General features: G+C 48.5%; 1 protein-coding gene across 1 annotated transcript in view; it reads left to right on the top strand.

Annotated features, from left to right (window-relative positions):
• Positions 1-827: 827 nt before the first annotated feature.
• The window catches only part of LOC146420087 (collagen alpha-1(XIV) chain-like), a 28390-nt gene continuing 6474 nt past the window's right edge, over positions 828-22743 (top strand). Inside the window, exons 1-10 of the mRNA XM_085048655.1 lie at positions 828-1044; positions 9712-9889; positions 10405-10561; positions 11642-11735; positions 13982-14155; positions 15576-15736; positions 17515-17644; positions 20122-20238; positions 20804-20959; positions 22231-22347. Coding sequence (XP_084904781.1) covers positions 828-1044; positions 9712-9889; positions 10405-10561; positions 11642-11735; positions 13982-14155; positions 15576-15736; positions 17515-17644; positions 20122-20238; positions 20804-20959; positions 22231-22347 — 1501 coding nt within the window. The remainder of the gene's footprint in view (positions 1045-9711; positions 9890-10404; positions 10562-11641; positions 11736-13981; positions 14156-15575; positions 15737-17514; positions 17645-20121; positions 20239-20803; positions 20960-22230; positions 22348-22743) is intronic.

Here is a 22743-nt window from a genome sequence, read left to right as displayed (position 1 = left end):
GAAGTTTTCCCTCTCCAGAGGGGTTGGAATTCAGGGAGGTGGTGACTGAACATGAATTATTCTCTTTGCTCGCCTTGCTTTGCTCTCACTGATTGCTTCCAAAGATTCCTGATTGCTCCAGGAGCTGAGCAGCCTGCCTTGGAAAATCCCCAAATTTCCTTCAGCGCAGTTTATTTCTGTGATTTACGTTTGGCCTGAGTTTGATGTTTTCCCCCCTGGGTTTGGTTTTGGGTTTGGTTTTTTTTTGACAATTAAATACCTGGTTTTGTTCTTCACCCCTGCTCTGTGATGGATCCTCTCTGGCTCCAGGCTTTGGGAACTGAAGCAGAGAAATTTCAGTTCCAGGTGTTCCCATCACACCTGGGAAGAGCCTGGAATGAAAATTCCATGTGGGATTTCTGGGGGGAAAGGTGGATCATCACAGGATTTGTGGCCAGGGACATTTCCCATTGTCCCAGGGTGTTCCAGCCTGGCCTTGGCCATCCCAGGGATCCAGGGGCAGCCACAGCTTCTCTGGGAATTCCATCCCAGCCAGCAATTCCTAATTCCCAAGATCCCATCCATCCCTGCCCTCTGGCAGTGGGAAGCCATTCCCTGTGTCCTGTCCCTCCATGCCTTGTCCCCAGTCCCTCTGCAGCTCTCCTGGAGCTCCTTCAGGCCCTGGCAGGAGCTCTGAGCTCTCCCTGCATCCTTCCCTTCTCCAGGGAACATTCCCAGCTCTCCCAGCCTGCCTCCAGAGCAGCTCCAGGGATTCCTCTGGAACCTCTCCACATCCATTGGATGTTGGGAATCCCCAAATGCCACATTCCCCCCTTTCCCCAACCCTGATGGATCCAGGTTCCAACCCCATCTCCTCGTCCTGCACCATTCTGGGCTCCTCCAGCCATCAGCCAAGCCCTGATCCTGTCAGGAATTCCACCGGAGCTGCACAAACCCCTCCTGATTTCCCCACTCCAGCCTCGGGAAAGGATTCAGAGCTGAATGAGGATCCAATTGCAATTAAGCTCATTCAGCTCCCTAACGAGGCATTCCGGGATTCAGGAGGTTTGGAGAGTTTAATTAGGATCAGTTGTTAAGCCTGAGTGCTCCTCTGAGTCCTGGGATTGACTTCAGTCCCTAAAACTGGAGTCCCTAAATCCCAAATCCCTAGAATTTCCACCCCTGGAGGGCTTGGGGTGATCCAGGCAGAAATTATCTGAATGTGGGGAAAATTGTGGATATCTCTGGACAGGGAGAAGTTAATTCCTGGGATTGACATCAGTCCCTAAAACTGGAATCCCTAAATCCCAAATCCCCAAAATTTCCACCCCTGCAGAGCTCGGGGTGATCCAGGCAGAGATTATCTGAATGGGGAGAAATTATCTGAATGGGGGAAAATTGTGGATGTTTCTGGGCAGGAAGCAGTTAATTCCTGGGATTGACATCAATCCCTAAAACTGGAGTCCCTAAATCCTAAATCTGAAATTATCTGAATGGGGGGGAAATTGTGAATATCTCTGGACAGGAAGAAATTAATTCCTGGGATCAACATCAGTCCCTAAAACTGGAATTCGTAAATCCCAAATCCCTAAAATTTCCACCCCTGGAGAGCTTGGGGTGATCCAGGCAGAAATTATCTGAATGGGCAGAATTACCTGAATGGGAGGAAAGTTTTGGATATCTTTGGACAGGAAGCAGTTAATTCCTGGGATTGACATCAATCCCTAAAACTGGAGTCCCTAAATCCTAAATCTGAAATTATCTGAATTGGGGGAAAAATTGTGAATATCTCTGGACAGGAAGAAATTAATTCCTGGGATTGACATCAGTCCCTAAAACTGGAGTCCCTAAATCCGAAATTATCTGAATGTGGGGGAAAATTGTGAATATCTCTGGACAGGAAGAAATTAATACTTGGGATTGACATCAATCCCTAAAACTGGAGTCCCTAAATCCCAAATCTGAAATTATCTGAATTGGGGGAAAATTGTCAATATTCTGGCCAAGAAGCAGTTAATTCCTGGGATATTCTGCAGTGGGGAAACATCAGTGATTTCCCTGCAGGGAAGAGCAAAATTCCACCTCTCCCAACCTGTGGATATTCTGAACACCTGGAAGCTGCTGAATGACTGAAATCCCTCGGAGCAGCTGTTTGAAATTCTGATTTATTAATGGGGTTTTGGTCTCACCTGCAGCCAGGTGGGGTTGGGATTCCCTGGAATGTTTTTTCCTATTTTTTTTTTCCTGTTCAACCCTGAAGGCTCCTGGGTTTTTTTTTCCCCTTTTCCTCTGTCCTTTTTGACCTTTTTGGCCTGTTTAGCTCCTGGCCAGAGGATTTTTTAGGGATGGTTTGGACCCACCAGGGTGAGACCTGCAGCTCTGCAATTCCCACGGAAATCCTGTGGTTTCCTCAGTGAGGATCTCCTGCTTTCAGCAGGAAAACTGCTGGTTTTTGGGATATGGGATCTCTAATTTTTCCTCTTTTTTTTTTGTTTTTCATGAGCTGTGTGTATGCTGGGAGCTCCAGGGGTGGCTGGATTGGGATTTTTCCCTGTTTTTTCCTGGGATGCAGCTCCAGGAGGTGGTTGGAGTTGGGATTCCCAGAAGGATAAGATGTCAATCCCAGGAATTAATTTCTTCCTGTCCAGAGATAGCCACAATTTTTCCCCCATTCAGATAATTTCAGATTTAGGATTTAGGGACTCCAGTTTTAGGGATTGATGTCAATCCCAGGAATTAACTTCTTCCTGTCCAGAGATATCCACAATTTCCCCCCCATTCAGATAATTTCAGATTTAGGATTTAGGGATTCCAGTTTTAGAGACTGATGTCAATCCCAGGAATTAACTTCTTCCTGTCCAGACATATCCACAGTTTTTCCCAACCCATTCAGATAATCTCTGCCTGGATCATCCCAAGCTCTCCAGGGGTGGAAATTTTGGGGATTTGGGATTTAGGGACTCCAGTTTTAGAGATTGATGTCAATCCCAGGAATTAACTTCTCCCTGTTCAGAGATATCCACAAGTTTCCCCACATTCAGATAATTTCTCCCCATTCAGATAATTTCTGCCTGGATCACCCCAAGCTCTCCAGGAGGTGGAAATTTTGGGGATTTGGGATTTAGGGACTCCAGTTTTAGGGACTGATGTTGATCCCAGGAATTAACTTCTTCTTTTCCAGAGATATCCACAATTTTTCCCCCACTCAGATAATTTCAGATTTGGGATTTAGGGACTCCAGTTTTAGAGACTGATGTCAATCCCAGGAATTAATTTCTTCCTGCCCAGAAATATTCACAATTTTTCCCCCATTCACATAATCTCTGCCTGGATCACCCCAAGCTCTCCAGGGGTGGAAATTTTGGGGATTTGGGATTTAGGGACTCCAGTTTTAGGGACTGATGTTGATCCCAGGAATTAACTTCTTCTTTTCCAGAGATATCCACAATTTCCCCATTCAGATAATTCAGATAATTCTGCCCATTCAGATAATCTCTGCCTGGATCACCCCAAGCTCTCCAGGGGTGGAAATTTTGGGGATTTGGGATTTAGGGACTCCAGTTTTAGGGGCTGATGTTGATCCCAGGAATTAACTTCTTCTTTTCCAGAGATATCCACAATTTTTCCCCCATTCAGATAATTTCAGATTTGGGATTTAGGGACTCCAGTTTTAGAGATTGATGTCAATCCCAGGAATTAATTTCTTCCTGCCCACAGATATTCACAATTTTTCCCCCATTCAGATAATTTCAGATTTAGGATTTAGGGACTCCAGTTTTAGGGATTGATGTTAATCCCAGGAATTAACTTCTTCCTCTCCAGAGATATTCACAACTTTCCCATTCAGATAATTCTGTCCATTCAGATAATTTCTGCCTGGATCACCCCAAGGTCTCCAGGGGTGGAAATTTTAGGGATTTAGGATTTAGGGATTCCAGTTTTAGGGATTGATGAACCAGGATTCTTTAGCCTGCATTCCCTTCCCTGCCTCAGTTTCTCACTACCTCCAAATCTCCTCCATCTGGGATCGCTGGGATTCCTTGGAAATCTCTGATGCCACAAATCAGGAACGTTTAAAAAAAAAAATTGAAATGGTTAAAAAAATCAAAGATTCCCAGAATTTCCCGAATGCAAACACATCCCAAGGTGCAGCAGGAAATCCCTGAGGATTTCTGGATCCCTGAGGATTTCTGGATCTCTCTCCAGGTGCTTTTCCAGCTCTTCTCCTCCCATTATCCCCAAAAATCCACTTCCAACCGCAGCTCCTCACCCTCCAGCCCCCCCAGCAATGTCAGACTCGCGGATTTTCCCCATAAATCAGTTTTTTCCCCCTGCCTGGTGTTTCCCACCCTCTCCAGGTGTTGATAACTGGAGTCTTTCCCCCCTGGGGACAAACTTTTCCCCTTCCCCTTCCCCGGCCCCTTCCCTCGCAAACATCCCAGTTATTTCATTATTATCCCGTGCCCACGAGGTAAAGATTTTTCCTTTTTTCCTCCCTTTTTCCATCCCCACATTCCTGCCTGAAGGGTGGCATTCCCTATTCTCTCCATCCATCCATCATCCATCCATCCATCCCTGGATCGGAGGTGGAAGGGAGATCTGCCTGGAGCAGCTCCTCCTCCTCCTCCTCCTCTTCTCCCAAAACTTCTCCTCCCGAGCCTTTGGAAGTTTCTCCGCCGCGGAATTGCAGCGGGAAGGGACCTCGGGGCGCTGCTGGGAGGAGGCAGCGCGCAGGGTCCGTTTGTCTGTCCGTCTGTCCGTCTGGGTGAGCAGCAGGGTCTGTCCGTCTGTCCGTCTGTCCGTCTGTCCGTCTGTCCGTCCGTCCGTCCGTCCGTCTGTCCGTCTGTCCGTCCGGGGTTTGCTCCCTTGGGGGTTTTTTTTTCCCCCCACTTTTCCCGGGCTCGGGTTGCAGTTCGGGAGCTGCGGAGGGAAAGGAGGGAGAGGGGCTGGGGGAGAGTGGGGAGGAAGAGGAGGAGGAGGAGGAAGCAGCTCTGGATGAGGAGGAAGAGGAGGATGAGGAGGATGAGGAGGATGAGGAGGATGAAGAGCAGCAATTCTGATGAGGAGGAAGAAGAGGAGGAAGAGGAGGATGAGGAGCAGCAACTCCTGATGGGGAGGATGATGAGGAGGAAGAGGCAGCAGCTCCCAATGAGGGGGGATGAGGAGGATGAGGAGCAGGAGCTCCAGGTGAGGAGGAAGAGAAGGAGGAAGAGCAGCAACTCTGATGAGGAGTATGAGGAGGAAGAGGAGGAAGAGGAGGATGAGGAGCAGCAACTCGTGATGGGAAGATTGAGGGGGATGGGGAGGAGGAGGAGGAAGAGGAGGATGAGGAGCAGCAACTCTGATGAGGAGGATGAGGAGCAGCAGCTCTGAATGGGGATGATGAAGAGGAGGAGGAAGAGGCAGCAGCTCCCAGTGAGGAGGCTGAAGAGGAGGAGGAGGGTGAGGAGCAGCAACTCCTGGTGGGAAGATTGAGGAGGATCAGGAGCAGCAGCTCCCAATGGGGAGGAAGAAGAGGATGAGGAGGGTGAGGAGCAGCAAGTTGGATGGGAAGGATGAGGAGGAAGAGGAGGATGAGGAGTGGGAGCTCTGATGGAGAGGATGAGGAGGATCAGGAGGAGGAAGCAGCTCCCAATGGGGAGGATGAAGGGGAAGAAGAGGAGGGGGAAGAGGAGCAGCAGCTCTGATGGGGAAAATGAGGAGGAAGCAGCTCTGGATGAGGAGGAAGAGGAGGATGAGGAGGATCAGGAGGAGGAAGAGGCAGCAGCTCGCAATGGGGGAGATGAGGAAGAGGAAGAGGAGGAAAAGGAGCAAAAACTCTGATGGGGAGGATGAGGAGGAAAAGGAGGATGAGGAGCAGCAACTCATGATGGGGAGGAGGAAGAGGAGGATGAGGAGCAACAGCTCTGATGGGGAGAATGAGGAGCAGCAGCTCCAGATGAGGAGGAAGTGGAGGAAGAGGATGAGGAGCAGCAACTCCTGACGGGGAGGATGAGGAAGATCAGGAGGATCAGGAGGAGGAAGAAGCAGCAGCTCCCAGAGGAGGAGGAAGAGGAGGAAAAGGAGCAGAAACTCTGCTGGGGAGAATGAGGAGGAAAAGGAGGATGAGGAACAGCAACTTGTGATGGGAAGGTTGAGGAGGATGGGAAGGAGGAGGAAGAGGAGCAGAAACTCTGATGGGGAGGATGAGGAGGCAGCAGCTCCAGGTGAGGAGGAAGAGGAGGAAGAGGATGAGGAGCAGCAACTCCCAATGGGGAGGATGAGGAGGAGGAGGAGGAGGATGAAGAGCAGCAGCTCCCAGTCGGGAGGATGAGGAGGAAGAGGAGGATGAGGAGTAGGAGCTCTGATGGGGAGGATGAGGAGGATCAGGAGGAGGAAGAGGCAGCAGCTCGCAGTGGGGAGGATGACGAGGAAGAGGATGACAAGGAGCAGCAGCTCCCAATCGGGAGGAAGAAGAGGAGGATGAGGAGCAGCAGCTCCTGATGGGGGAGGATCAGGAGGATGAGGAGCAGCAGCTCCCAGTGGGGAAGATGAGGAGGAAGAGGAGGATGAGGAGCAGCAGCTCCCAATGGGGAGGATCAAAGCTGTGACAACAACGGAGCAAACCCCCTAGGAACAGTTCGAATTCCAACCAAACGGCTATTTCTCTGGGAACAGTTCTAATTCCAACCAAACGGCTATTTCTCTGGGAACAGTTCTAATTCCAACCAAACGGCTATTTCTCTGGGCTGTGGGAGCAGCAGCAGGAAGGGTTGCTCTGGGGCCATTCCTGGCCGGGGAAATTACAAATTCCAGGCTGGAACTCTCCTTTCCTGGGTTTTTGGGTGTCACTTGATCCTTTCTGGGTGTCACTGGAATTTTGGGATCACTGGGTTTTTGGGTGTCACTCTGTCATTTTTGGGTGTCACTCTGTCATTTTTGGGTGTCACTCTGTCATTTTTAGGTGTCACTGGAGTTTTGGGGTCACTGGGTTTTTGGGTGTCTTTTGATCCTTTCTGGGTGTCACTGGAATTTTGGGATCACTGGATTTTTGGTCCTTTTTGGGTGTCACTGGAATTTTGGGATCACTGGGTTTTTGGGTGTCTTTTGATCCTTTTTTAGGTGTCACTGGAATTTTGGGATCACTGGATTTTTGGTCCTTTCTGGGTGTCACTGGAATTTTGGGATCACTGCATTTTTGGTTGTCACTCGGTCATTTTTTGGTGTCACTTGGTCATTTTGTTAGCCAAGAAATGAAGGAATTCCAGGATTTCTGGATTTCAATCCCAACTTTTCAAGTCCAGAGGAGCTGTTTGAGCTGCAGAAAACCTTTCCTTGGCACTGAGGCTGGCTGGGAACACCAAAAACCTCTTTCTCTCCCCAGGTGATCCCAGAAATTCCCAGGAGCTGCTTCTCCCGGGAAATAAATGTTGTGTGTCCAGATCCTTGTCCTGGCGGTGTCCATAGGGTCATGCCAAGCTGGGATTGTCCATGAAGGTGAGTGACAAGGGACAAATCAGTCACCAGGGGGGAAAAACCCTTTTTCCAGGGAGCTCTGGCTGCTCCTGGCATGGATCTGTCAGGGTGGAACTGTGGTGTCCTCAGTTCCCATGTAGGATCCTTTTAGGATTATTATTCATCATTATTATCATTATTATTATTAATTATTATTCGTTATCATCTGGATGACTGAGAAATCCCAAAGGAATTCGGGGTGTGAATTCCGGATTTGGGATTTGTGGAGAAATCAGGGAGTTCAGTCTTTGTGCCTCGAGGGGAAAGTGGGAAAAAAGGGAAAATAAATCCCTTCCTGCTTCCTCTCCTGAATTCCAGGAGCTGGTTTTGGCCACCCCGTGGGAAAATGGGCAATAGGAAGGAAAAAATGGGAAATGGGAAGGAAAAATGGGAAATGGGAAGGAATAAATGGGAAATGGGAAGGAAAAGTGGGAAATGGGAAGGAAAAATGGGAAATAGGAAGGGAAAATGGGCAATGGGAAGGAAAAAATAGGAAATAGGAGAGAAAAATGGGAAATAGGAGAGAAAAAACCACAAGGAAAATTTGGATTTCTCCTGCTTTCGAGGGAGTTGGGAAGCAGAAGGAATCAGCTCTCCCTGGCTCCATCCAGGATTTCGGGGATGAAGGGATGGATCCGAAAAGCAGGAGACAAAAAATTCCAAAAAGAGCCTCATGGATGATCCAGGATGTGGTTTTGGATGAAAATCCTTGGGATTATCATCCAGGGCTAATCCAAGGATTGTCCCTTTTCCAACATCCCCCAGGTCTGGAGGTGAAAATTCATCTAAATCCCAAAAAATCCAACAAGGAGTTAAGGGAATCTTCGGGATCAGCTCCGGAATTAACTGGATTAAGCTCCTGTCCATCAATTAATTGAGAAATTTGACTCTAATACTGTTTAATTCCGAGCTGGGAGCCTCTGGAGATGCCTCTGGAAAGCTGGGATGGATGGTTTGGGAAAATTCCAGATCTAATCCTATCCCCCTGATAAACAGAGCAGTGCAGGGTGGGATTTTCTCCAGGAGTTACCAATCCAAATATGTTTAATTTCACGTTTTTCCCGTGCCTGATCCGAGCGGGAATTCCCGGATTTTGGGAATTTTTTGCCAGGCTGGGATTGTCCCTTTGTGGAGGAATCCTCCCCTTTGGAATTCCGTGTTTGTTGTTTTCCTCCTCGTTATCCCTGGATGCAAACTGGGGTGAGGTGAGGAATTCTCATGGATCAGGATGGATGAGGAATTCCCTGACTCTCTGGGAATTTGGGATGTGGATGAAGCCACAAAGACTCCTCGGATACCAATTTTGAGGATGTTTTTCCAAATCAAAGCAGGGAAATTTGCACTTCCTTGAGTGCCTCCAGGAGGTTCTGGATTTCGTTGGGAATTTCTCGTGGGAATACCAGAAATTTTTTTCCCCAGGGACTTTTACCCTGGGAATCTGCTAAAGGATTTCCTCATTCTGAGGATGGAAATCAGGATTGGGATTTGCTTCCCTACGAGCCTTTCTGAGGGAAGGAGGATATCAAAATCCCAAAACTGAGGGAAAGGAATAAATCTGAAATAGAAGCAGCAGCTGGGAAAGGAGCTCGTGGTGATCCATGATTCCTGATCCCTAATCCATGATCCATAATCCATGATCAATAATCCATGATCCATGATCCCTAATCCATGATCCATGATCCCGAATCCCGAATCCATAATCCATAATCCATAATCCATAATCTATGGTGATCCAAGACACCCCAGACAGGGACATCTCTGGGAAGGAAAATTGCAATAATTATCTCCTGGTTTTGCCAAGGAAAAGTGCTTTATATTCCCAATTTAACCCAAAAATTGGGAATTTTCCTGCAGCAAACAGAGTTAAAAGTCAGGAAGAACTCAGTGTCAGGAGACACAGAGGAAGCTGAAATCCTCGGAGAACAGAGATCCTTGGATTCCAAGAGGGACGAGCCTCCCTGTCCCTCTTGTCCCCTAAGAGGGACAAGACACCCTAGGCAGGGACATCTCTGGGAAGGAAAATTGCAATAATTATCTCCTGTTTTTGCCAAGGAAAAATGCTTTATATTCCCAATTTAACCCCAAAATTGGGAATTTTCCTGCACCAAACAGAGTTAAAAGTCAGGAAGAGCTCAGTGTCAGGAGGCACAGAGGAGGATGAGGAAGCCAAAATCCTCAGAAAACACAGATCCTTGGATTCCGAGAGGGATGAACCTCCCTGTCCCTCTTGTCCCCCAGCCTGCAGGACAGCGGAGGTGGCCGATGTCCTGTTCCTGGTGGGACAATCAGGCGCTGGGAAGGAGAGCTCCAGGCTGCTCCAGGATTTCGTGGGAAGCATGGCCAGATCCTTCGAGAGCGTGGAGATGGGAGGAGGAGGAGTCCGGCTGGGGCTGGCGCTGTTCGGGGAGACACCGAGGTGGGTCTGTCTGTCCTTCTCCACCTCTCCTGGGTTCCTGGGATGGAGAAAGAGCTCCTGCAGCTCTGGGGAACCTCTGAGCAAGAGGTGAACCTCAGCAGGGTCACCCAGAGGTGCCTGGAATTCTTTCAGGGCAGGACAAATGGGTGTGGAATTCCACTGGAATTTGTAGAACAAACATTGGAATTTGTGGAACAAACGTTGGGATTCTGAGTTTTAGATCCTGGGTTGTGGCACCACTGGCTGGGCTTCGCTCCCTGAGCTCCTCAAGAGGAATCCTTGTCATGAGTTAAATCCCGGAATCGTGGAATGGTGTGGGTGGGAAGGGACCTTGAAGACCATTTCATTCTAGGGATACCTTCCACTATCCCAGGTTGCTCCAAGCCCTGTCCAGCCTGGACTCGGACACTTCCAGGGATCCACAGCTTCTCTGGGCCACCAGAAAATCAATGTCACCATTTTCAGTGCATGCCTTGCTGTTTATTCCCCCACATTCCCGCGTTTCCCATTCCCAGGATGAGCATTGAGCTCACGGATTACGTGACCATCAGAGCAAAGCTGGATGCCATTCAGGATCTCTCCTGGCAAGGCAGCAGCATCCGGACAGGCTCAGCCCTGGAGTTTGCAGCTCAGGCTTTGTCCAGCCAGGACACCCTGAGAGAGGCAGCAAAGGTGGGTGACACTTTTGGAATGGCTGAGTCATCCCAAAATCTTGGGAATTTGGGTGGGAAGGGAAATAAAAACTCATCAGTGCCACCCCTGCCATCCAGGGACACCTCCCACTGTCCCAGTTTGCTCCAAGCCCTGTCCAGCCTGGCTTGAGACATCCCAGGGATCCAGGGGCAGCCACAGCTTCTCTGGGAATTCCATCCCAGCCAGGAATTCCTAATTCCAAAGATCCCATCCATCCCTGCCCTCTGGCAGTGGGAAGCCATTCCCTGTGTCCTGTCCCTCCATGCCTTGTCCCCAAGTCCCTCTGTCCCCTGTCTGTCCCACCCTGACTCAGCAGTTGAATGAATTCACTGCATTGGAATTGAAATCACACTTTGCAATTCTATTCATAAGGAACCAAACACAATTTATCATCTCTGCAATCCTTTTGCATGTCTTGAAACCTCAAAATTGGCTTTTTTCACAAAATCCTGGAATGGTTTGGGTTGGAAAGGACCTTAAAATCATCCAGTGCCACTCCTGCCATCCAGGGACACCTTCCACTGTCCCAGTTTGCTCCAAGCCCTGTCCAGCCTGGCCTTGGCCATCCCAGGGATCCAGGGGCAGCCACAGCTTCTCTGGGAATTCCATCCCAGCCAGCAATTCCTAATTCCCAAGATCCCATCCATCCCTGCCCTCTGGCAGTGGGAAGCCACTTTCACTTTGTCCCATCACTCCGTGATCTCGTAAATAATCCCTCCCCACGGGGAAGAATTTCCTCCGAATATCCAATCTAAACTTGATCCTCCTTGAATAGCTGTGAGGATTTGTAGGGATGAATCCTTTCCCCCTGGAATTCCTGCCCCAGCAGAGGTGAGACACGAGGGCAGGAGGAACACATTGAGGAGATGCTGTTGTGAGCAGCTCAGCTCCTTCCCACCTCATGGAAGTGATTCTGAGTAACCTCTGAGTTACCCCAGAGGTGTTGGGTCATTGATGGATTTAATTCCAAGGGAAGGATTTAATCAGAAACCCACAATTGTCACCATGACCTTCTGATGTGTTCCTTTTCCTTCCCTGGCTCTCATCCCAACCCTGCAGGTGGTGGTGCTGATCACGGATGGGAAATCCGGCGATTCCGTGGAAGAGGGAGCTCAGGTCCTGCAGGATCTGGGGGTGACGGTGTTTGCTGTGGGTACGTGTGGCCACCAAAAATTCCATGTGACCAACCCTGGTTCTGATATTCCTGATTCCTGCGGGATTTGGGGTGACAATGTTTGCCGTGGGTACGTGTGGCCACCAAAAACTTGGTGTGACCAACCCTGGTTCTAGTATTCCTGCTTTCTGCAGGATTTGGGGTGACAGGGTTTGCTGTGGGTACGTGTGGCCACCAAAAATCCCGTGTGATCAACCCTGGTTCTAATATTCCTGCTTCCTGCAGGATTTTGGGTGACAATGTTTGCCATGGATACGTGTGGCCACCAAAAATTCCATGTGAATAACCCTGGTTCTGATATTCCTGAATCCTGCGGGATTTGGGGTGACAGGGTTTGCTGTGGGTATGTGTGGCCACCAGAAATTCCATGTGACCAACCCTGGTTCTAATATTCCTGCTTCCTGCGGGATTTGGGGGTGACAGTGTTTGCCGTGGGTACGTGTGGCCACCAAAAACTTGGTGTGACTAACCCTGGTTCTAGTATTCCTGCTTCCTGTAGGATTTGGGGTGACAATGTTTGCTGTGGGTACATGTGGCCACCAAAAATTCAGTGTGACTAACCCTGGTTCTAGTATTCCTGCTTCCTGCGGGATTTGGGGGTGACAGTGTTTGCCGTGGGTACGTGTGGCCACCAAAAATTTGGTGTGACTAACCCTGGTTCTTCTCCCTGGGGAGTATTCCTGATTCACAACACCCCCTTCCCCTAAAAACTGCCCCCTTCCCCTAAAAACTGCCCCCATCCCCAGGCTCAGCCTTTGGAAATCACTGCAAGTCCAGGAAAATCAACTTTTTGTTGTTGTTTTCTTGGATATTTTTTGTTGTTGTCAACAGTTGGTTTATTCAGTGGTAATCTGTGGTTTTGCATCAGTCAAAGCTGCTTGGGAATTCCAAAGGAGTTCAATAAATGGTTCCATGAAAGTCAGAATGTTCTGATGTGACATAAAAAAAAAAAAAAAAAAGAAAATTATTTTGCTTCTGAAAGTTTCTCTTAATGGAGTTCAGAGACCAACTCAGAAATGTCCTTCGGAATAATTCCATGACCAAGGAAAGGTTTCACTGCTCTCCCACCCCCAAGAGTGAAATCCAACCACTCAAACCCTTCCCTTCCCCAAAATATTTCAGGGAATGACAGGGATGGTGCTGAGGTTCCATCACCAAGAGCAACCGGGTCGAGTTGAATCCACGTGAGGTGAAAATCAGGGAATGATTGCTTCGTTGGGTGGGCTGTTCCCTTTTTTTATAGTTCAGCCACAGGAACACCCTGGAATTCCCAAACAGCCTCCCCAAATCCCGTTGTGTGCTCAGCACTGGAATGTTTCCCCATCCAATGGGAAGGATCAGGCCAGATCCTGCCTCGTTCCTTTTTCCCACTTCTCAACCCCATAGCAGCACTGGGACAATCTCTGTGACACTTCTGGAGAAATCCTGAAAAGATAAATCTTTTCCTTGGTGGAAGAGTGTCGCTGTTGAGCCGCTAGCAGAGTGAGAAGACCCAGGTTCAAAGTGTGGCATCAAGAAGATGATTTTATTATTTAATTCCATCTTATATAGACTTTTCAAAGGTCACCCAGATTGGTCAGTTCAAAGCCTCCCCCTAGGCCTGACTGGCCAGGCCTGAACTGTCCACATCCCAAGAAACTGTTTTTAATAACATCCAAACTTTATCTTGTTTATAAAACACAGGAAGAAGAGAGAGAGTGATTCTCACGGGAAAGGTCTGTGCTAGCCACAGAAGAGGATTTCTCTGCTTACCCCATCCACCTTGAGACTTCATTCCTTATTTCCCCTTTTCCTTGGGCATCACGACCCAAAATTGTCACCAACCTCCAAGCCCAATGTTTCCCCCTCTTCCCAACGCCTGCCCTGCCCCATGGATTGTGGCTAGCACAGACCTTTCCCATGAGAATTCTTTTCTCTTTTCTTCCTGTGTTTTATAAACAAAGATAAAGTTTGGATGTTATCAAAAAGAGTTTCTCGGGATGTGGACAGTTCAGGCCTGGCCAATCAGGCCTAGGGGGAGGTTTCTGACTGACCAATCTGGGTGACCTTTGAAAAGTCTGACCAATCTGGGTGACCTTTGAAAAGTCTATATAAGTTGGAATTAAATAATAAATTCTTTTCTTGATGCCACACTTTGAACCTGGATCTTCTTTCTCTGCTAGCGGCTCGACGGCGACGATGGGTGGTGTTTGATGTCCTCTTTTCCTGCTCTTTCCCTCCCCTAGGGATCAAGGATGCTGACAGGAGCGAGCTGGGCAGGATTGCCTCAGATCCCAGCGCGGAGCACGTGCTCTACGTGGAGGATTTCCAGCTGCTCCCAACCGTGGCTCCCAAACTCTCCCGGCGGCTCTGCTTCACCGCCTCGGAGCCGCCGCGTCCCGCCAGGCAGAGGGAGCAAGGTGTGCCCAGGATGTCCCTTTGTCCTGTTTTCCATCTGCTTTATCCGTCTCCCTTTGTCTGTTTCCATCTGAAATCCAGTGGGTGATTTTCCGTGGAGATTTTCCCACATTGCTCTGAGGGAGGTTGGGTGATCCTAGAGGAGCATCCTGATGGAGCAGCTGCTGGTTTGGGATGGTGATCCTGGGGGTTTTGCTTGTGGCTGCCTCTCCATGGGTTAGGGATGCCAGATTCCCAGATTCTGGGAATTTCAGTGCTGGATAAAGCAAAAGGAGCAGCGATGGGATGGGGGAGAATTTCTGCTCGTTGGGGTGTTTCGCTGCGGGGTTGTCGCAGGGAATTCTGACATCACAGCTCAAGGTTTGGAGAAGAAATTCGTTCCCTGCTGGAGATGCAAAGGGATTTCCAAAGGAGTTTCCAAATGGGTTTCCAAAGGGGTTTCCAAAGAGATTTCTAAAGAGATACCCAAAGGGTTATCCAAAGAGATTTCCAAAGGGATTTCCAAAGAGATTTCTAAAGAGATATCCGAAGGGTTATCCAAAGAGATTTCCAAAGAGATATCCAAAGGGATTTCCAAAGGGATTTTCAAAGTGATATCCAAAGGGATTTCCAAAGGGATTTGCAAAGGGATTTCCAAAGGGATTTGCAAAGAGATTTGCAATGAGATTTCCAAAGGGATTTCCAAAGGGATTTGCAATGAGATTTCCAAAGGGATTTCCAAAGGGATTTGCAATGAGATTTCCAAAGGGATTTCCAAAGGGATTTGCAATGAGATTTCCAAAGGGATTTCCAAAGGGATTTGCAATGAGATTTCCAATGGGATTTGCAAAGGGATTGCCAAAGAGATTTCCAAAGGGATTTCCAAAAAGATCCAGCTCTCAAAGAGATCCTGGCACTGCAGTGAATCCAGAAGTGATGGCACTGAATTCCTTGCTCCTTCTTGGCTCACGAGCTCACAAAAAGCTGAGTTAAAAGCTTGGGGCAGAAATGGGGAGAATTTCTCCTGAGACTTGAAAAGATTTCTGGGGTTTTTTGGCTTTCTCTGTGGTTGTGCAGCACTTCAGGGCTTCCTGTGACATTCCATGGAGAGTCCAAGCTTCCTGGCAGACTTCTCCAGTGTCAGGGAGGAGAAGGGAGAGGAGAAGAAGGGCAGGGAGGAGGTGCTGCTGTGTGCATTACCCAGGTGTTCCCTGGGGAAGTGAAACCAGAACCAATTTTGGTTTCCCCCTCGGTGCTGTCAAAAAAATTGGCCAAAAAAACTTTCTGCTGGAGCATCTCCTGTCTGGAAACAGATCCAGATCTCCCTGTGCTCCCAACATGAGCAAATCCATGGCTTTCTCAGTGTGGAATGTGTTGACTCCATCCGTGAACTTCCACTCGCGGTGGAATTCAATCCAAACTCTTCCCTTTGTGTTTTTCCAGCGGAGCAGATCCTGGGTCCCCGGGAGCTGCGTGTGACTGAGCAGAGCCACAACTCCCTGAGGCTCTCGTGGGTGGCAGCCACGGGCAGGGTGACAGGGTACCACGTCCATGTCCACCCCTCAGTGCCACTGGGGCAGCCGGACCCAGAGCACCACCGGCAGGTAGGGTCGTGTTGCTGTTTTCCAGGGTGCCAATTTCAGTTGCCAGTGTTGGGGTTCAGTTCCCAAAGCTGGGGTTCAGTTCCCAGTGTTGGGGTTCAGTTCCCAATCTTGGTTTTCATTTCCCAGTGTTGAGGTTCAGTTCCCCAAGTTGGGGTTCAGTTCCCAAAGTAGAGGTTCAGTTCCCAGTATTGGGGGTCAGTTCCTAATGTTGGGGTTCAGTTCTCAATGTTGAGGTTCAGTTCCCCAAGTTGAGGTTCAGTTCCCAGAATTGGGGTTCAGTTCCCAGTATTGGGTTTCAGTTCCCCAAGTTCAGGTTCAGTTCCCAAAGTTGGGTTCAGTTCCCCAAGTTGGGGTTCAGTTCCCAAAGCTGGAACTGAACTTTGGGAAGTTGTGTTGAACCCCAGTGTTGGTGTTCGGTTCCCAATGTTGGTGTTCGGTTCCCAATGTTGGGATTCAGTTCTCAAAGTTGCAGTTCAGTTCCCAGTGTTGAAGTTCAGTTCCCCAAATTGGGGTTCAGTTCCCCAAGTTGAGGTTCAGTTCCCAAAACTGTGGGGTCATCCTGTGTTGAGGACACAGCAGGGTCAGGAGGTGGCACTTTGTCCCTCAGCCATCCTGGTCACAGCAGGATTGGCAGGAATTCCCAAAGGCTGGAGGTGTAGATCCATTATGGAATGTGAGGGTGACCTGATTGCTGGAGGTCATTTTGCCTTTGCAGTTGTGGTGAGTTGGAACTTCTGGGAGTGATGTGGGAAGGGAGGGTGGGACAAGGATGTGGCTAGGATTGGCACAAAATCCATTAGGGTTGAGAGGAACAGGTCCATGGGAATCTCTCCTCTCCTCTCCTCTCCTCTCCTCTCCTCTCCTCTCCTCTCCTCTCCTCTCCTCTCCTCTCCTCTCCTCTCCTCTCCTCTCCTCTCCCTTCTCCTCCTCTCCTCTCTCAGAATCCCAGGATGGTTTGGGTTTGGAGGAACCTCAAAGCTCATCCATTCCCACACTGTCCACCATCCCAGGTCGCTCCAAGCCCCATCTGACCTGCCCTTGGACATTTCCAGGGATCCAGGGGCAGCCACAGCTTCTCTGGACAACACAATCAAGAATTCCTTCCCAACATCCAACCCTTTCTCTCCTTATTTTTATGATGTCACTACTCAATCCCATCCTCCTGCTGCCAAGGTTGTTCATTTTGGTAAGATTTCCGTGGATTTTGGGATTTTCCATGTTTTATTGTGAGGGATGGTGCTGTGTGCTCTAGCTCATCCCAGTTCAGCCTGGTCACTGCACAAAGTTTGGGATCAGAGCTGAAGGGTGGAAGATATTTGCCCTAAAAGCTTCGATTCCTAATAATAGAACAAAGCTATGAAAGCTTAAATTACTAAGGTGAAGATTATTAATTGTATTAATTATTAAGATTGTAGTTAACTGGAATGATCATCCATGGCAGCTCCAGGGTCTCACAATAACAGGGAAAACACAGAAGTTCTGTTTCCATCTTTTGCCCTCGGGTTACATCAAAATTTCCTTCTGTGAGCTTAAAAGGAACTTTCTGAGTTGCTTTTCCTTCATTTTCTTCAAAGGAATTTGAGATCACCTTTACCCTTCCAGCATTCCCAGCTTCCTGTTTTATTTCCTGGGCTATTCCATGGGGTATTCCACAATTTTAGGGTCACAACATCTGAATGAGGGTTTTAAGAGGCTCCTTGAGCAGGTGTGGGAGGTGCTGCTGAGCTGATGTCCTGCTGGGGTGGTGGAACGGTGTCCTTTGTCCCCCCGTGTGGCAGATGGAGGTGGATGGGGACACAACCACGGTGCTGGTGACAGAGCTGAAGCCCAGCACCAAATACGTGCTCACGGTGAGGGCCACCTATGGAGGGGACCTCGGGGAGCCAGCTGCTGTCAAAGGGAAAACGAGTGAGTGTCACCTGGGCCATCCCTGGGGAAAACACACATCCCAGGGCTGGAGGGGAGAGAGGGGTGGAGGGATGGAGGGATGGATGGATGGATGGATGGATGATGGAGGGATGGAAGGAAGGAAGGAAGGATGGATGGATGGATGAGGGATGGATGGATGGATGGATGGATGGATGGATGGATGGATGGATAGATGGTGGCATGGATGGATGGATGGATGGATGAAGGGATGGATGGATGGAGGGGTGGAGGGATAGACAAATGGATGGATGATGGATAGAAGAAAGGAAGGTGTCGCTGTTGAGCAGCTAGCAGAGTAATGAAGGCACCAGTTCTCAGTGGCAAGAAGGAATGACCTTTATTGTTTTGATTTCATCATATATATAGAGTTTTCAAAAGTCACCCAGATTGGTCGGTCAGAAGCCTTCCCCCAGGCCTGATTGGCCAGGCCTGCACCGTCCAAGTTCTGGGACACTGTTCCAACAGCATCCAAACTTTATCTTTATTTATAAAACACAAGAAGAATTCTCATGGGAAAAGCCTGTGCTAGCCACAGCAAGGAAGGATGGATGGATGAGGGATGGAGGGATGGATGGATGGATGGATGGATGGATGGACGGATAGATGGTGGCATGGATGGATGGACGAATGGATGAATGATGCATGGAAGGAAGGAAGGAAGGAAGGATGGATGGATGGATGGATGGGAGAGGGATGGATGGAGGGATGGATGGATGGGATGCATATGTGGATGGGATGCATGTATGAATGGATGAGGGATGGACACATGGATGGATGGAAGGATGGAAGTATGGTGGCATGGGTGGAATTAGAGCTTCAAAGTTTATTAGAGAAGCTCCCATTGAGTCCCAAGGTGCAGGAAGGACCACCCTGTCTCTCCAGACTCCTCCAAGAGGAGCCTGGGTGGGGCTGGATCCAATCCCACCCTAGACTCTCCATGGATTAAATCTAAGGAATTACGGAGCTGTGGTTGAACCTTTATCCAAGGAATAAAGATGGCAAACCAGAGACATTTATATCAAAACGAATGACTTATTATGATAAATTTTTAGATAAAATGATCTTAATCAGAATTATTTACCACACGGCAGAGAAGCTAAAACTCCCAGGATAGGATAGAATCATGCACTTCATCAAAGTAATTATATTACAGTAATTGTAATAAAATTAACAAAAAAACCCAATTATTGGAGTAGAGATTGAGGTCACTCACCCAAACCAACGACTGTGGGCAAATCTCTTCTGCTGACCCTCGAGGGGTGACTTTGAGGGGTGTCCCCACCCAAAGGAGGGATCTCAATTCCCAGGAAGGGATATAGGGAAACGTCAGGAGAATTACTGAAGTGGAACTAGACTTTTATGGCCTCATCTTTTTGGGGTTTTCAGAGTTTAAGGGATTCACTCATCCCACTCCCCTCCCTGGATGAAACACCAAATCTGCTTTGTCTGAGGGGTTTTGTGGAGAATTATTCCTTCCTTCCCTGCCTTTTTTTCCCTCCCCACGCCCCCTGAAATACCTGGAATTGTTTGTTTTCCTGAGCTCTCTGACAGGACGAATAAATAAAGCTCCTCAACGAGCTTGGCTCATCTCCACTTGCCAGCAATAAGACGGAATGTCTTCATGGGTGGAAATAAAGCCATTTGATCTCTGCTGTTATTATCCCAAACACCAAGCCACAGGCAGGAGCTGTAAATCCATCTGCCATGGCTGGCTGGATCCAAACCAACTCCTCTCCCTTGGAATTGCGGCCCTAGGAGCAAAGCAGGGTTTGATTCATGGCTGATTCCTGCTCAGGAATCCTGCGAGAGCTGCGGAGTTTCCGCTGCCCAGGGTGGATTTCCTCTGCTTGTGGGGTGGATGTTTCAGTTCCCGACCCCATTCCCTGGGGAAACTTCCCAAACTGTCTGCCTTGGGATGGTTCATCTCTATTTTCATGTCGCTGTTGAGCCGCTAGCAGAGTGAGAAGATCCAGGTTCAAAGTGTGGCATCAAGAAGAAGGTTTTATTATTTAATTCCAACTTATATAGACTTTTCAAAGGTCACCCAGATTGGTCAGTCAGAAACCTCCCCCTAGGCCTGATTGGCCAGGCCTGAACTGTCCACATCCTGAGAAACTGTTTTGAATAACATCCAAACTTTATCTTTGTTTATAAAACACAGGAAGAAAAGAGAAATGAATTCTCACGGGAAAGGTCTGTGCTAGCCACAGATGTTTCAGTTCCCAACCCCATTCCCTGGGGAAACTTCCCAAACTTTCTGCCTTGGGATGGTTCATCCCTATTTTCAATTGGAAAAAGGCTTGGTAGAAGGGGGATTGTCAGTTTTCAGCTGAGGGAGAGTTGGTGCTTCTCTTTGTGTCTCTTTGTCCCTGAAGACAAAAGATTTCCCAAGGATTTTCCCCATTATTCTGGCGCTGTTGGAATTCCATTTCTGCCCTATTTTGGTGTCCCCAAAGCTCCTGTGCCTCCAGTCACCAATTTTCGTGTGATAGAAGAAGGACTTTTCAGCCTGAAGGTGGCTTGGACACCTCCCCTGGGCAAGCTGGAGGGCTACAAGATCTACATCCCCAGGGGTGAGTTCAGACTCTATTAATTCCTATTAATTTTTATTAATTTTTTGTAAATTTTTATACATGTCTAATATTTTTATTAATTTTTATAAATGGGTATTAATTTTCATTATTTTTAATTTTTTAAATTGTTTTTTGATAATTTTTCTCTTTTTTTTTGGTTAATTTTTTTAAGTCTAATTGACCTCAAAAGGAGCAGTGACCCAAGGATGGGGAAGGTGCTGTTAACTCCTGGCATGGCCCTGGAAAAAGTCCAGGATAAACTTTTCCAGACATTCCAGGATAGAGGAAAATCCTCAGGAAGGACTTTCCTTTGAAGGATGAGCTGAGGGTGATGCTGGGAATTCCTTCTTCGCCCCTGGCAAATCCAGATGTTTTCCCCACTGGGATTTGGGATGAGCTCAGGTCTTCAGGATGACTCCCACTCCCCTCTGTGGAATCTGGAGGGCTGGGGTGGCACAACCAGAATTCCCAACAACACCCCATGGATTGGGAGACTCCAACCACCCCGTGGCGGGATTTCCTTCACATGAAACCTTCCCCATCCCTCTTCTCCCTGATTTTGCAGCCAACAAGCCCGGGGTGACTTTTGAGCAGATCCTGCGGGGCGACGTCTCTTCCCACATGCTGGAAAACCTGCAGGAGGATCGGGAATACAGCATCAGCATCTACGCAGTGCATCCCGAGGGCCCAAGCCAGCCCGTGGCCACTGTGGGGAGGACATGTAAGAGCAGTGACCCCGTGGTTGGTCCCTTTTCCCAGGTGTTGTGTCCCCATCGTGACAGGAATATCATGTTGGTGTCCTCCTGCACCAGGGTGTTCCCAGCTCCAGCCTAACTCTTCCCCCATGGATGACCTCAAACGCCATCCTGCAGTTTGGGGGGAAGTGGGAGATGGTTTTCCTTCCTGTTTTGCGAGGTTGGTTCAAATGGTTCGAAAGATATTCCGTGGATATCACGCCAGCTTTTCAATGGCTGAAAAGACATTCCACGAATGTCACTCCAACCTTCCAGTGGTTCAAAAGATATTCCACGAATGTCACTCCAACCTTCCAGTGGTTCAAAAGATATTCCGTGAATGTCACTCCAAATTTCCAGTGGTTCAAAAGACATTCCATGAATGTCACTCCAAATTTCTGGTGGTTCAAAAGACGTTCCACGAATGTCACTCCAACCTTCCAGTGGTTCAAAAGATATTCCGTGAATGTCACTCCAAATTTCCAGTGGTTCAAAAGACGTTCCATGAATGTCACTCCAACCTTGCAGTGGTTTACAAAAGACATTCCGCGAATGTCACTCCAACCTTCCGGTGGTTCAAAAGATATTCCATGAATGTCACTCCAAATTTCTGGTGGTTCAAAAGATATTCTGTGAATGTCACTCCAAACTTCCAGTGGTTTGGAGATGTTGGTCCTGGATGGGCACAGGCTGAGCTGGGTCACCTCTGGTTTTGGGAGATGCCTTCAGCCCCTGGGCAGGAGCTCCTGGGAATCTCTTTCCCAGAAACTCTCCAAGATCACTCCAAGGTCACCTCAGGATTTATGAGATGCCTTCAGCCACTGGGCAGGAGCTCCTGCAAATCTCTCTCCAAGAAACTCTCCAAGATCACCAAATCTATCTCTCCCCACATCCCCAAGTGCCACATCCTCACGGCTTTGAAATCCCTGCAGGGAAGCAACTCCACCCCTGCTCTGGGCAGCTCCTTTCAATGCTTTACAACCTTTTCCATGGAGATTTTTCCCATGGAAAAAATCCCATTTTTTCCCAAAAATCCCATTTTTTCCCAAAAAATTTCCATGGAGAAATTTCCCCAATATCCGACTTAAACCTCCCTTGGCCCAACTTGAGGCCATTTCCTCTTGTCCTGTCCCTCGTTCCCTGGGGAAGAGCCTGACCATCTCCTTCCAGGGATTTCCTTCAGCTGTGCAGGACAAGCAGCAAATTCCTCCACTCCCGAGTGGATGCTCTGAAATTTCCTTCCCTGTCCTCCTCCCAGTGAAGCTGCTGCCTGTGGAAAACCTCCTGGTGCAGAACGAGACCACGGACACTCTGCAGGCCCGCTGGAGCTCTGTCCGGGGCGCTACGGGGTACAGGCTCACCTGGACATCAGCAGGTACACACGGGGTGGGATCAGGAGCAGGGCGTGGAAAGATGGGAGATGGGATGAACTTTGGGTTGGATTGGATTGGGTTGGATTGGATTGGATTGAGGTGGGGTGGGTTGGATTAGATTAGATTGGGTTGAGTTGGGTTGGATTGGATTAGATTGGGTTGGGTTGGATTGGATTAGATTAGATTATATTGGATTTGATTGGATTAGATTAGATTGGGTTGGGTTGGATTGGATGGGATTGGATTGGGTTGGATTAGGTTGGGTTGGATTGGATTGGATTAGATTGGATTGGATTAGGTTGGGATTGGATTGGATTGGATTGGGTTGGATTGGATTGTATTTGATTGGATTGGATTGGATTGGGTTGGATTGGATGGGATTGGATTGGGTTGGATTG

This window comes from Lichenostomus cassidix, unplaced genomic scaffold (genome assembly GCF_008360975.1).
Source record: "Lichenostomus cassidix isolate B80296 unplaced genomic scaffold, HeHo_3.0 HiC_scaffold_501, whole genome shotgun sequence".
In the NCBI taxonomy this organism is placed as follows: domain Eukaryota; kingdom Metazoa; phylum Chordata; class Aves; order Passeriformes; family Meliphagidae; genus Lichenostomus; species Lichenostomus cassidix.
The sequence above is the reverse complement of the archived record's forward strand: the minus strand, read 5'-3'. Positions and strand labels throughout refer to the sequence as shown.